Below are 13,975 nucleotides of genomic sequence, written 5' to 3'. Positions count from 1 at the left end.
CCCAAATTTTAATCCATTCTTTATTTATTTCATTTTACTAGCTTTTCATCATCATTATTTTTTTCATCATCATTAAAATGGTCAAAAATTGGGTTATGATAGTTGCCCCCTCTTTATAATATTTACTATGCAAAGATATTGGAAAATTTCATTTTCTTTTAGCTTTGTGTAGTAAATTTATAAAGAAAAGTAGATACAGAAAGGATTTTTTTTTGTTTTTTTTTTGTTTTTTTTTTTAAGTCTTGAAAACTTTGAAAACAGCAGATTGACACACGACTTTTACCAAGAGATGTAGAAATCAAGAAACAAGTCATTTCGAAGACGACCCACCTTTTTTTTGTTTTTTTTTGTTTTTGTTTTTTTTTGTTTCATTTTGTTTGTTTTTGTTTTTTTTACTGGTTTCATTGTGATGGGTGACCTATCCAAGTATATAAAAAACAAAAATGAGAGGCTCGAAGGCGCACTCAAAAGAATGCGAGAAGAAAGCGAGTGCTCAAAGGCGTGCTCGAAGAGGAAAGCGAGGGCTCAAAGGCGTGCTCGAAGAGAAAAGCAAGTGCTCAAAGGCACTCGAAGAGGAAAGCAAGTAGGAAAGCGAGGGCTCAAAGGCGCGCTCGAAGAGGAAAGCGAGGGCTCAAAGGCGCGCTCGAAGAGGCAAGGGAGGGCTCAAAGGCGCGCTCGAAGAGGAAAGCGAGGGCTCAAAGGCGCGCTCGAAAGGAAAACGCGAGGGCTCAAAGGCGCGCTCGAAGGGAGAAAGCGAGGGCTCAAAGGCGCGCTCGAAGGGAAGCGAGGGCTCAAAGGCGCGCTCCAAAGGAGAAAGCGAGGGCTCAAAGGCGCGCTCGAAGAGAAGCGAGGGCTCAAAGGCGCGCTCCAAGGGAAGCGAGGGCTCAAAGGCGCGCTCAAAGGGAGAAAGCGAGGGCTCAAAGGCGCGCTCAAAGAGAAAAGTGAGTGCTCAAAGGCACTCGAAGAGGAAACCGAGGGCTTGAAAGCGCCCTAAAAAAATGATGATCAAAGGCTCAAAGGCGCATTTTAAGGAGTTGGAAAAACATAGAGATTTTTCAGAGGGCCTGATTCTCGTGGGCGGCCTGCCTAGAAAAAAAAAATTCTCAAAAATGAAAAATTCTCAACAACAATTTTGATCTTTGGCCATTTCAAGTTGGCCTTCCACTTGATGGATTCCGTTGGAATTTTCTCATCTGAAATTTGCAAAACTCATAGTCCAATGTCTTAAAGTTTAGATGATATGCATGCATCTTTACCTGTTTTGAAATATAGGCCCCCATTTCTTCTTAGTCTTCTTGTTGCTTAACTGATGAGGACTTGCTATCTCTGATTTGGGTCCTCTTTGCCGCTTGGCTTCTAGCCCACTCGAGTTGGCCCATGTAAGTCTATTTCCAGATTTGTTTGCACAATTTAGCCTTTGTGGTGCCCATCGTGACCCATTTGCTTGCTAGAGATTTTCTGTCTTGTCAAATAATTTGAGAGAATCATTCATTACTCCTCGTCTCACTACTAAAAACATTCGGTGTCACTTGCTGAAAGGATCAAACTGTCCTTTGTAGACCAAAATGCCCCCTTGTCTAGTTGAAGGAAATTACCATCTCATTTTCTAGAATTTTTCCTTCTAAACACAATGTTGCCTCTTGTATTGGTCATTGCCCCTAAGTGTGCTTTATCAGCGACTTAGACAAATAATGGTTTTAAAAGGCCATTCTCTCATTTCTCTCCTTTTCAGTTTGGTGAAGGAATATGGGTCTAGAATGAATCTTGAAATCTTGATCTTGCATTTTGAAAACAAAAATCATTTCGATGTGATTCTAAAACAATTTGCTTTTGAAATCTTGCAACTCCTTGGTTATTTTCTTTCTTGAAAAAGAGATTATTTGCCCGTGTTTGGCAATGAGGTCTTTGGTGAAAATACGTCATGAGATGACATTTTTGTTTCAAAGTGACGGGCTCGAGAAAAAAGCTCGAGGTTTTGTACGAGAAAAACTTGTCTCTTTTTGAGCATTCATCTTTATCAGCATGAATAATAATGAGTAGTTTATTCTTGATGTCATGAAAAGTATTCTTTGCATTTTGAGAGCATTGTTTATTATTCTAGGTTGCTTGCTTGCTTGATTAGAAAGGACTTTTATAGGCACGTAATGTAGGTTGTGGTTCTTGGTTTATGAAAGAAAAGGATTCATAAGGCTCAAAGAGTGTTTCAGGGTTTCAAAGACCGAGGATCACTATCAACAGTTTGTCTCTTGACGTCATTCACATTTTCTTTTGCCACTCTTCTTTGATTTGATGCTTCTTCTTTTTTATTGCTTTGCTAGGGCATACTCACTTTATCTTGTATGTCACTTTTTCTAGTGATTTGGGCATGCCCCCTAGCATTTGAGTTTCTTGAGCTCTTATGCCTTTTTGGCTTTCTCACAACTTTTTCTCTTTTCTCATTGAAATTTTCTCTTGCCCCCCAGTGTGGGGTGTGATCGTAGTCGGGATTTGTATTCATGAAAGAAAAATTATTCAGGCTCAAAAAAAGGATCGCAAGGGATGTACTTATTTCAGAAAGTGAAAGGAATAACAAAGATGGCCTTTCCTCATTTCAAGCGCAAGCCACTATGATCAATAAACTTTACCTCATCTAGTGTGATAGTTTGGTCTTTGCAAAGATGCATTTCATGGGTCATGAGCAACGAGTTCACTACATACCATTATTCATACATTTAAAAACACATGATTCAAGAGTCATTGGGTAAGGGTGTTTATTCATTTCTTTTTTCTTTTCTTTTCTTTTTCACATTTTTTTTTGTTCATAATTTAGTCACCTCAATGATGGAGTTGCTTGATTCACTTGTCATTCTACAAGTAGAATGTCAAAAATATCATTTTTGAATAAACATCAAATTATTTTTGAAATCAAAACGCCAGATCAATTTTTCAAAACTCCAATAGGGAAACTGATTTTGGTAAAAGAGATGAATTGCGTCTATGAGATCGCGCAAGGCTTGAAAGATGTGTTTGTGAGTCTTTATAAGAAAACACTCTCAGAAAAATGAATAAAGCTTAATCGTAAACACGATTGAATGACAAACTCATTATTTCATTGAAACTTTGGAAAATAAGTTCAACCACAAGGAACTTATGACAACATCTTGGGCTAATGAATACTAGCATGATAACTCATAAAGGGGCTAAACATTTAGTGATCATTGATTGAAATTTCTAGAATCTTTCAATCATTTATTCTCCTTGACAAGGGTATCTTTTCAACAGTCAGTTGAAGTCATTTGTAGATCATTCTCGACCTACCATCACCATAGCTTTTCTTCAAAATAGTTGATATCTGGGAGTCGGTATGAAAAAATCAGCTATAGGAATGATAAGTGCCTTGACAACCACCTTCAGTGTCCTTTTCTTTTTCAGTGAAACCGTTCTTTTCAGTTGGATCAACAATTTTACCTAACCCAATGGCTTGTTCAATCCTCTCAGCTATAACAACTAAGTCAGTAAAATGTTGTGCAGAGCTTCTAACCAGGTATTCAAAGTACGGGGCCTTGAAAGTGTTGACAAATAAGTTGATCATCTCCTTTTCCAACAAAGAAGGGTTAACCTGTGCAGCGACCTCACGCCACCTTTGAGTATATTCTCTAATGGACTCCTTGTTATTCTTCTCCATAGCTTGCAAGCTTAACCGATCAGGGCCCACGTCTATATTGAACTTATATTGCCTCATGAAGGCATCAACCAAATCCTTCCATTTCTTAACCTTGGTATTATTTAATCGCATATACCAAGTGAGGGCAGCGCCACTTAAGCTGTCTTGAAAGAAATGAATCAACAATTTCTCATCATCAACTACCTCAGCCATTTTGTTGCAGTATGCCTTGAGATGAGTTATAGGGCATTGGGTTCCCGTATATTTAATAAATTCCGGCACCCTAAACTTCTTAGGAATGACCATGTTAGGCACCAAACACATATTGACAGCTTTCACCAGGTCGCACAAATGGTTTCCCTCAATTGCCCTTATCCTCTCTTCTAAGGCAGTCCATTTTTCCAAACCCTCTTCTTTCACCATCTTGCCCTTTTGAGATTCTTTCTCGGTAGAATCAATGGTAAACGGTATCCTTGAGGGGTATGCTGGCTGGAAATGCATAGCTTGTTGAAATTCAGATGACACCCTATTTGCCCCCAGATTCTGTGGATCGAAATGAGTTACATGCATATCTTCAGGCTGAGCTGTAAGTATTGCTTTTCCAGATTTATCTCTCAAGGCCTGCTCGAGTAGACTAGTAAGCCTTGCGACTTCTTCTTTAAGATTCTCCACCTCTTTTTGATGTTGGGCTTCCAACTGGCCTCTTTCTTCGTTTTCTATTTGTCTTTTTCTCGAACGAGTGTTATAAGCGGGTTTCAATGGGGAACCTATATTTCAACCTGCTAAATGTAAATCATGCAATTATGCAAAAATGCTGAAGCAATTAGAAAAAATGCATATGAAATGCAAACTTGCCCTTCACGGGGTGACAACCTAGTAGGAAGATCCTAATTGTTGAGTGCATCAAAGGGTTGGTCATTATCTAGTTTCAAAGGGTCTCTCGCATGCTCAGTGATCGTCCATGAAAGGTCGATATGAGGCTTACAAGTAGTGTGAAGATAGAGGCCCTGAGTAATATCAGTTTGGCATATCAACCACTTCCAAGTAAACAATCAAGCGAGAGTTGGATGGTTTCACGAGTCTTACCCAGGCTAAAGCCATTGGGGTACCGTTACTCCCCCACTTATCCTAGTTTGTAAAGTGTGTGCTTCTAAAGTGATGCATGACAACATAAATAAGGATGCATGCTAAAGCAGTAAATGCAGGAAAAATAAACAAATAAACACAACAATCAGAATAGCAATAATAAGACAAAAGACAAAGCTTAATCCTAACGTCCCCAGTGGAGTCGCCATCCTGTCGCACCCGACATCGCGACGCCCCACAAATAATTCTCTTGAATATGGAAAAAGAACAGATTTATGGCATCTTGTTCTTTTAGGAAAAATGTCTTATTTAAGGAGTCGCCACCTAGTATTATGGTCACTAGGAACCCTAACTGGTCAACAGAGATTCTATGGCTCGGGATTGGTTACGTAAAAGGGAAGATATTATCACCCCTTAAACGTTCTGCCTAAGGCAGACTGCATTGTCGGTTTTGTCTTAAATTGCTAAATATTTATTAGTTTATGCTATGATGATTTGTTTATAATATTCATGACTCTGGCGTCAATGAATATTCGAGCTCGAATAATTCCAACTCTGGCGTTGGTAAAAATTCGTAGCTACGAAAATAAAATTAGATCAATATTTTGTATTCCTTGCTCTAGCACCAATGAATAAATAAATAAAAAAAAAGTAAATTTATTTTTACGCATGCACATATTTTTTATTTTTCTAGCTAAATAAAATAAAATACAACGAATAAAAATAATATAAATTTAAACCGGTATTTTTATTCCTGACTCTGGCGTCAGTGAATAAACCATTAAATTTACATTATTTTTATTCATGCATATACATTATTTTTATTTTTTCTACTTTTTTCTATTTTTTTATTTTTTTATTTTTTTTATTTTTTTTTGGGGTTGGGTCACTGGTCCCGGCTGGGTGGCAGGCGTGCATAATGCACGCCTGCCCAATGAATTATAATTCACTTGCTACAGTAGCAAGTGAATTATAATTCACTGCTATTGTAGCAGTGAATTAAAATGCAAAAGGGTAGAGATGAGGGACGACTTACCTGGTGCAGCAAGGCGTAGCCGGAGACGATGGCGCACTGCTGGACGAACGACGCTGCCTCCTCTTGTTCTTCCTCTCTTCTTCCTTCTCTTCCTCCTTTTCTTCCCCGGTTCGTCCCTGTATTTCTTTCCTGGAGTGCCCTGTTTCTGGTGCAGTGGCTGCTGAAGATGGAGCTCTGGAGATGCTGCTTCTGGAGGCGACGAAAACGGTTGTGAAGCTGGTGGTGACTCTTGTCTACTTCTTTCCTTGGTCTTCCTTATGTGCTTCCTCTGCTCAGGACATCAACGATGGTGATGAAGATGTTAGGTGCTGTCGGTTGAACTGAAGCTTGCTCCCCTGTTTCTGTTTTTCTGCATGCGTCTTCCCTAATTTCCCTTTCCTAAGCTGTTGCTTGTGATATTATTGGAAAAGGAAGACGCAGATGATGACGATGGTCGACGGTGATGGAGGTCTGCACCCAGGAGATGAGGGTTCTTCCCCTGTGTTTTTCTTGTTGTTGTTCGCCCTTTTTCCCCCTGTTTTTCCCCTCGGTTCTGTCCCCCTCTCTACTGTCCTTTTTTCTCCCCTTTCAGTCCAATTCCCCAACTTTGCCCCAGTTTTTTCCTCCTCTTTTTTCTTTGCTGTGCTCAATCTTTATAAGCCACCCAACACCCTTACACCTCCTAGCATGTATTAATGGCACATCGTGGGCAAAAAACGTTACCCACGTTCTCAGCCGTTTCTGTTGAATCGGGATGGAGGAGATGAACAGTGGAGTGTTTAATGGCAATTTGCATTTTGGTACTTCAAGTTTTGGAAGTCTTGTAATTAAACCCCTAGTTAATTTGTAATTGGACCCCTGCATTTCGGTGCCTTTTACAAGTTAGTCCTTGGACTTTAATTTTTGCAATTTGGACCCCAATTAAAACCCCAAACTTTCATATTTCTTTAATTAAGTCCTTGATTTCATTAATTAAATTAATTTCAAACTCAATTAAGTCTCAAAACTTATCAATTATCCAATTAAACCCTTGATTTGATTAATTAAATTAATTCCAAGCTTAATTAAGTCTCAAAACTTATCAATTCTCCAATTAAACCCTTGATTGGATTAATTAAATTAATTTCAAGCTCAATTAAGTCTCAAAACTTATCAATTCTCCAATTAAATCCTTGATTGGATTAATTAGATTAATTTCAAAGTTTAATTAAACCTCAAAACTTCCAATCATGTTGCTCTTAACCCAAATTTTAATCCATTCTTTATTTATTTCATTTTACTAGCTTTTCATCATCATTATTTTTTTCATCATCATTAAAATGGTCAAAAATTGGGTTATGACAGTTGCCCCCTCTTTATAATATTTACTATGCAAAGATATTGGAAAATTTCATTTTCTTTTAGCTTTGTGTAGTAAATTTATAAAGAAAAGTAGATACAGAAAGGATTTTTTTTTGTTTTTTTTTTGTTTTTTTTTTTAAGTCTTGAAAACTTTGAAAACAGCAGATTGACACACGACTTTTACCAAGAGATGTAGAAATCAAGAAACAAGTCATTTCGAAGACGACCCACCTTTTTTTTGTTTTTTTTTGTTTTTGTTTTTTTTTGTTTCATTTTGTTTGTTTTTGTTTTTTTTACTGGTTTCATTGTGATGGGTGACCTATCCAAGTATATAAAAAACAAAAATGAGAGGCTCGAAGGCGCACTCAAAAGAATGCGAGAAGAAAGCGAGTGCTCAAAGGCGTGCTCGAAGAGGAAAGCGAGGGCTCAAAGGCGTGCTCGAAGAGAAAAGCAAGTGCTCAAAGGCACTCGAAGAGGAAAGCAAGTAGGAAAGCGAGGGCTCAAAGGCGCGCTCGAAGAGGAAAGCGAGGGCTCAAAGGCGCGCTCGAAGAGGCAAGGGAGGGCTCAAAGGCGCGCTCGAAGAGGAAAGCGAGGGCTCAAAGGCGCGCTCGAAAGAAAAACGCGAGGGCTCAAAGGCGCGCTCGAAGGGAGAAAGCGAGGGCTCAAAGGCGCGCTCGAAGGGAAGCGAGGGCTCAAAGGCGCGCTCCAAAGGAGAAAGCGAGGGCTCAAAGGCGCGCTCGAAGAGAAGCGAGGGCTCAAAGGCGCGCTCCAAGGGAAGCGAGGGCTCAAAGGCGCGCTCAAAGGGAGAAAGCGAGGGCTCAAAGGCGCGCTCAAAGAGAAAAGTGAGTGCTCAAAGGCACTCGAAGAGGAAACCGAGGGCTTGAAAGCGCCCTAAAAAAATGATGATCAAAGGCTCAAAGGCGCATTTTAAGGAGTTGGAAAAACATAGAGATTTTTCAGAGGGCCTGATTCTCGTGGGCGGCCTGCCTAGAAAAAAAAAATTCTCAAAAATGAAAAATTCTCAACAACAATTTTGATCTTTGGCCATTTCAAGTTGGCCTTCCACTTGATGGATTCCGTTGGAATTTTCTCATCTGAAATTTGCAAAACTCATAGTCCAATGTCTTAAAGTTTAGATGATATGCATGCATCTTTACCTGTTTTGAAATATAGGCCCCCATTTCTTCTTAGTCTTCTTGTTGCTTAACTGATGAGGACTTGCTATCTCTGATTTGGGTCCTCTTTGCCGCTTGGCTTCTAGCCCACTCGAGTTGGCCCATGTAAGTCTATTTCCAGATTTGTTTGCACAATTTAGCCTTTGTGGTGCCCATCGTGACCCATTTGCTTGCTAGAGATTTTCTGTCTTGTCAAATAATTTGAGAGAATCATTCATTACTCCTCGTCTCACTACTAAAAACATTCGGTGTCACTTGCTGAAAGGATCAAACTGTCCTTTGTAGACCAAAATGCCCCCTTGTCTAGTTGAAGGAAATTACCATCTCATTTTCTAGAATTTTTCCTTCTAAACACAATGTTGCCTCTTGTATTGGTCATTGCCCCTAAGTGTGCTTTATCAGCGACTTAGACAAATAATGGTTTTAAAAGGCCATTCTCTCATTTCTCTCCTTTTCAGTTTGGTGAAGGAATATGGGTCTAGAATGAATCTTGAAATCTTGATCTTGCATTTTGAAAACAAAAATCATTTCGATGTGATTCTAAAACAATTTGCTTTTGAAATCTTGCAACTCCTTGGTTATTTTCTTTCTTGAAAAAGAGATTATTTGCCCGTGTTTGGCAATGAGGTCTTTGGTGAAAATACGTCATGAGATGACATTTTTGTTTCAAAGTGACGGGCTCGAGAAAAAAGCTCGAGGTTTTGTACGAGAAAAACTTGTCTCTTTTTGAGCATTCATCTTTATCAGCATGAATAATAATGAGTAGTTTATTCTTGATGTCATGAAAAGTATTCTTTGCATTTTGAGAGCATTGTTTATTATTCTAGGTTGCTTGCTTGCTTGATTAGAAAGGACTTTTATAGGCACGTAATGTAGGTTGTGGTTCTTGGTTTATGAAAGAAAAGGATTCATAAGGCTCAAAGAGTGTTTCAGGGTTTCAAAGACCGAGGATCACTATCAACAGTTTGTCTCTTGACGTCATTCACATTTTCTTTTGCCACTCTTCTTTGATTTGATGCTTCTTCTTTTTTATTGCTTTGCTAGGGCATACTCACTTTATCTTGTATGTCACTTTTTCTAGTGATTTGGGCATGCCCCCTAGCATTTGAGTTTCTTGAGCTCTTATGCCTTTTTGGCTTTCTCACAACTTTTTCTCTTTTCTCATTGAAATTTTCTCTTGCCCCCCAGTGTGGGGTGTGATCGTAGTCGGGATTTGTATTCATGAAAGAAAAATTATTCAGGCTCAAAAAAAGGATCGCAAGGGATGTACTTATTTCAGAAAGTGAAAGGAATAACAAAGATGGCCTTTCCTCATTTCAAGCGCAAGCCACTATGATCAATAAACTTTACCTCATCTAGTGTGATAGTTTGGTCTTTGCAAAGATGCATTTCATGGGTCATGAGCAACGAGTTCACTACATACCATTATTCATACATTTAAAAACACATGATTCAAGAGTCATTGGGTAAGGGTGTTTATTCATTTCTTTTTTCTTTTCTTTTCTTTTTCACATTTTTTTTTGTTCATAATTTAGTCACCTCAATGATGGAGTTGCTTGATTCACTTGTCATTCTACAAGTAGAATGTCAAAAATATCATTTTTGAATAAACATCAAATTATTTTTGAAATCAAAACGCCAGATCAATTTTTCAAAACTCCAATAGGGAAACTGATTTTGGTAAAAGAGATGAATTGCGTCTATGAGATCGCGCAAGGCTTGAAAGATGTGTTTGTGAGTCTTTATAAGAAAACACTCTCAGAAAAATGAATAAAGCTTAATCGTAAACACGATTGAATGACAAACTCATTATTTCATTGAAACTTTGGAAAATAAGTTCAACCACAAGGAACTTATGACAACATCTTGGGCTAATGAATACTAGCATGATAACTCATAAAGGGGCTAAACATTTAGTGATCATTGATTGAAATTTCTAGAATCTTTCAATCATTTATTCTCCTTGACAAGGGTATCTTTTCAACAGTCAGTTGAAGTCATTTGTAGATCATTCTCGACCTACCATCACCATAGCTTTTCTTCAAAATAGTTGATATCTGGGAGTCGGTATGAAAAAATCAGCTATAGGAATGATAAGTGCCTTGACAACCACCTTCAGTGTCCTTTTCTTTTTCAGTGAAACCGTTCTTTTCAGTTGGATCAACAATTTTACCTAACCCAATGGCTTGTTCAATCCTCTCAGCTATAACAACTAAGTCAGTAAAATGTTGTGCAGAGCTTCTAACCAGGTATTCAAAGTACGGGGCCTTGAAAGTGTTGACAAATAAGTTGATCATCTCCTTTTCCAACAAAGAAGGGTTAACCTGTGCAGCGACCTCACGCCACCTTTGAGTATATTCTCTAATGGACTCCTTGTTATTCTTCTCCATAGCTTGCAAGCTTAACCGATCAGGGCCCACGTCTATATTGAACTTATATTGCCTCATGAAGGCATCAACCAAATCCTTCCATTTCTTAACCTTGGTATTATTTAATCGCATATACCAAGTGAGGGCAGCGCCACTTAAGCTGTCTTGAAAGAAATGAATCAACAATTTCTCATCATCAACTACCTCAGCCATTTTGTTGCAGTATGCCTTGAGATGAGTTATAGGGCATTGGGTTCCCGTATATTTAATAAATTCCGGCACCCTAAACTTCTTAGGAATGACCATGTTAGGCACCAAACACATATTGACAGCTTTCACCAGGTCGCACAAATGGTTTCCCTCAATTGCCCTTATCCTCTCTTCTAAGGCAGTCCATTTTTCCAAACCCTCTTCTTTCACCATCTTGCCCTTTTGAGATTCTTTCTCGGTAGAATCAATGGTAAACGGTATCCTTGAGGGGTATGCTGGCTGGAAATGCATAGCTTGTTGAAATTCAGATGACACCCTATTTGCCCCCAGATTCTGTGGATCGAAATGAGTTACATGCATATCTTCAGGCTGAGCTGTAAGTATTGCTTTTCCAGATTTATCTCTCAAGGCCTGCTCGAGTAGACTAGTAAGCCTTGCGACTTCTTCTTTAAGATTCTCCACCTCTTTTTGATGTTGGGCTTCCAACTGGCCTCTTTCTTCGTTTTCTATTTGTCTTTTTCTCGAACGAGTGTTATAAGCGGGTTTCAATGGGGAACCTATATTTCAACCTGCTAAATGTAAATCATGCAATTATGCAAAAATGCTGAAGCAATTAGAAAAAATGCATATGAAATGCAAACTTGCCCTTCACGGGGTGACAACCTAGTAGGAAGATCCTAATTGTTGAGTGCATCAAAGGGTTGGTCATTATCTAGTTTCAAAGGGTCTCTCGCATGCTCAGTGATCGTCCATGAAAGGTCGATATGAGGCTTACAAGTAGTGTGAAGATAGAGGCCCTGAGTAATATCAGTTTGGCATATCAACCACTTCCAAGTAAACAATCAAGCGAGAGTTGGATGGTTTCACGAGTCTTACCCAGGCTAAAGCCATTGGGGTACCGTTACTCCCCCACTTATCCTAGTTTGTAAAGTGTGTGCTTCTAAAGTGATGCATGACAACATAAATAAGGATGCATGCTAAAGCAGTAAATGCAGGAAAAATAAACAAATAAACACAACAATCAGAATAGCAATAATAAGACAAAAGACAAAGCTTAATCCTAACGTCCCCAGTGGAGTCGCCATCCTGTCGCACCCGACATCGCGACGCCCCACAAATAATTCTCTTGAATATGGAAAAAGAACAGATTTATGGCATCTTGTTCTTTTAGGAAAAATGTCTTATTTAAGGAGTCGCCACCTAGTATTATGGTCACTAGGAACCCTAACTGGTCAACAGAGATTCTATGGCTCGGGATTGGTTACGTAAAAGGGAAGATATTATCACCCCTTAAACGTTCTGCCTAAGGCAGACTGCATTGTCGGTTTTGTCTTAAATTGCTAAATATTTATTAGTTTATGCTATGATGATTTGTTTATAATATTCATGACTCTGGCGTCAATGAATATTCGAGCTCGAATAATTCCAACTCTGGCGTTGGTAAAAATTCGTAGCTACGAAAATAAAATTAGATCAATATTTTGTATTCCTTGCTCTAGCACCAATGAATAAATAAATAAATAAAAAGTAAATTTATTTTTACGCATGCACATATTTTTTATTTTTCTAGCTAAATAAAATAAAATACAACGAATAAAAATAATATAAATTTAAACCGGTATTTTTATTCCTGACTCTGGCGTCAGTGAATAAACCATTAAATTTACATTATTTTTATTCATGCATATACATTATTTTTATTTTTTCTACTTTTTTCTATTTTTTTATTTTTTTATTTTTTTTATTTTTTTTTGGGGTTGGGTCACTGGTCCCGGCTGGGTGGCAGGCGTGCATAATGCACGCCTGCCCAATGAATTATAATTCACTTGCTACAGTAGCAAGTGAATTATAATTCACTGCTATAGTAGCAGTGAATTAAAATGCAAAAGGGTAGAGATGAGGGACGACTTACCTGGTGCAGCAAGGCGTAGCCGGAGACGATGGCGCACTGCTGGACGAACGACGCTGCCTCCTCTTGTTCTTCCTCTCTTCTTCCTTCTCTTCCTCCTTTTCTTCCCCGGTTCGTCCCTGTATTTCTTTCCTGGAGTGCCCTGTTTCTGGTGCAGTGGCTGCTGAAGATGGAGCTCTGGAGATGCTGCTTCTGGAGGCGACGAAAACGGTTGTGAAGCTGGTGGTGACTCTTGTCTACTTCTTTCCTTGGTCTTCCTTATGTGCTTCCTCTGCTCAGGACATCAACGATGGTGATGAAGATGTTAGGTGCTGTCGGTTGAACTGAAGCTTGCTCCCCTGTTTCTGTTTTTCTGCATGCGTCTTCCCTAATTTCCCTTTCCTAAGCTGTTGCTTGTGATATTATTGGAAAAGGAAGACGCAGATGATGACGATGGTCGACGGTGATGGAGGTCTGCACCCAGGAGATGAGGGTTCTTCCCCTGTGTTTTTCTTGTTGTTGTTCGCCCTTTTTCCCCCTGTTTTTCCCCTCGGTTCTGTCCCCCTCTCTACTGTCCTTTTTTCTCCCCTTTCAGTCCAATTCCCCAACTTTGCCCCAGTTTTTTCCTCCTCTTTTTTCTTTGCTGTGCTCAATCTTTATAAGCCACCCAACACCCTTACACCTCCTAGCATGTATTAATGGCACATCGTGGGCAAAAAACGTTACCCACGTTCTCAGCCGTTTCTGTTGAATCGGGATGGAGGAGATGAACAGTGGAGTGTTTAATGGCAATTTGCATTTTGGTACTTCAAGTTTTGGAAGTCTTGTAATTAAACCCCTAGTTAATTTGTAATTGGACCCCTGCATTTCGGTGCCTTTTACAAGTTAGTCCTTGGACTTTAATTTTTGCAATTTGGACCCCAATTAAAACCCCAAACTTTCATATTTCTTTAATTAAGTCCTTGATTTCATTAATTAAATTAATTTCAAACTCAATTAAGTCTCAAAACTTATCAATTATCCAATTAAACCCTTGATTTGATTAATTAAATTAATTCCAAGCTTAATTAAGTCTCAAAACTTATCAATTCTCCAATTAAACCCTTGATTGGATTAATTAAATTAATTTCAAGCTCAATTAAGTCTCAAAACTTATCAATTCTCCAATTAAATCCTTGATTGGATTAATTAGATTAATTCCAAAGTTTAATTAAACCTCAAAACTTCCAACCATGTTGCTCTTAACCC

At 38.8% G+C, this 13,975-nt stretch overlaps 2 protein-coding genes across 2 annotated transcripts; both read right to left on the bottom strand.

The window, feature by feature from the left end:
- Positions 1–3,067: 3,067 nt before the first annotated feature.
- On the bottom strand, positions 3,068–6,759 carry LOC133697079 (uncharacterized). Its single transcript, XM_062119423.1, has 2 exons — positions 5,766–6,759; positions 3,068–4,422 (listed from the first exon to the last, which is right to left on the bottom strand). Exon 2 carries the CDS (start codon positions 4,211–4,213, stop codon positions 3,353–3,355), a length of 861 nt encoding a protein of 286 aa, XP_061975407.1. The 5' UTR covers positions 4,214–4,422; positions 5,766–6,759; the 3' UTR covers positions 3,068–3,352.
- A 3,294-nt stretch (positions 6,760–10,053) lies between these two features.
- LOC133697080 (uncharacterized) lies at positions 10,054–13,680 on the bottom strand. Its single transcript, XM_062119424.1, has 2 exons — positions 12,752–13,680; positions 10,054–11,408 (listed from the first exon to the last, which is right to left on the bottom strand). Exon 2 carries the CDS (start codon positions 11,197–11,199, stop codon positions 10,339–10,341), a length of 861 nt encoding a protein of 286 aa, XP_061975408.1. The 5' UTR covers positions 11,200–11,408; positions 12,752–13,680; the 3' UTR covers positions 10,054–10,338.
- Positions 13,681–13,975: the final 295 nt, after the last annotated feature.

The sequence above is a fragment of the Populus nigra genome, chromosome 6 (assembly GCF_951802175.1).
Source record: "Populus nigra chromosome 6, ddPopNigr1.1, whole genome shotgun sequence".
Taxonomy (NCBI): domain Eukaryota; kingdom Viridiplantae; phylum Streptophyta; class Magnoliopsida; order Malpighiales; family Salicaceae; genus Populus; species Populus nigra.
Note: the sequence above shows the minus strand (reverse complement) of the source record. Positions and strands in the feature narration are given on the sequence as shown.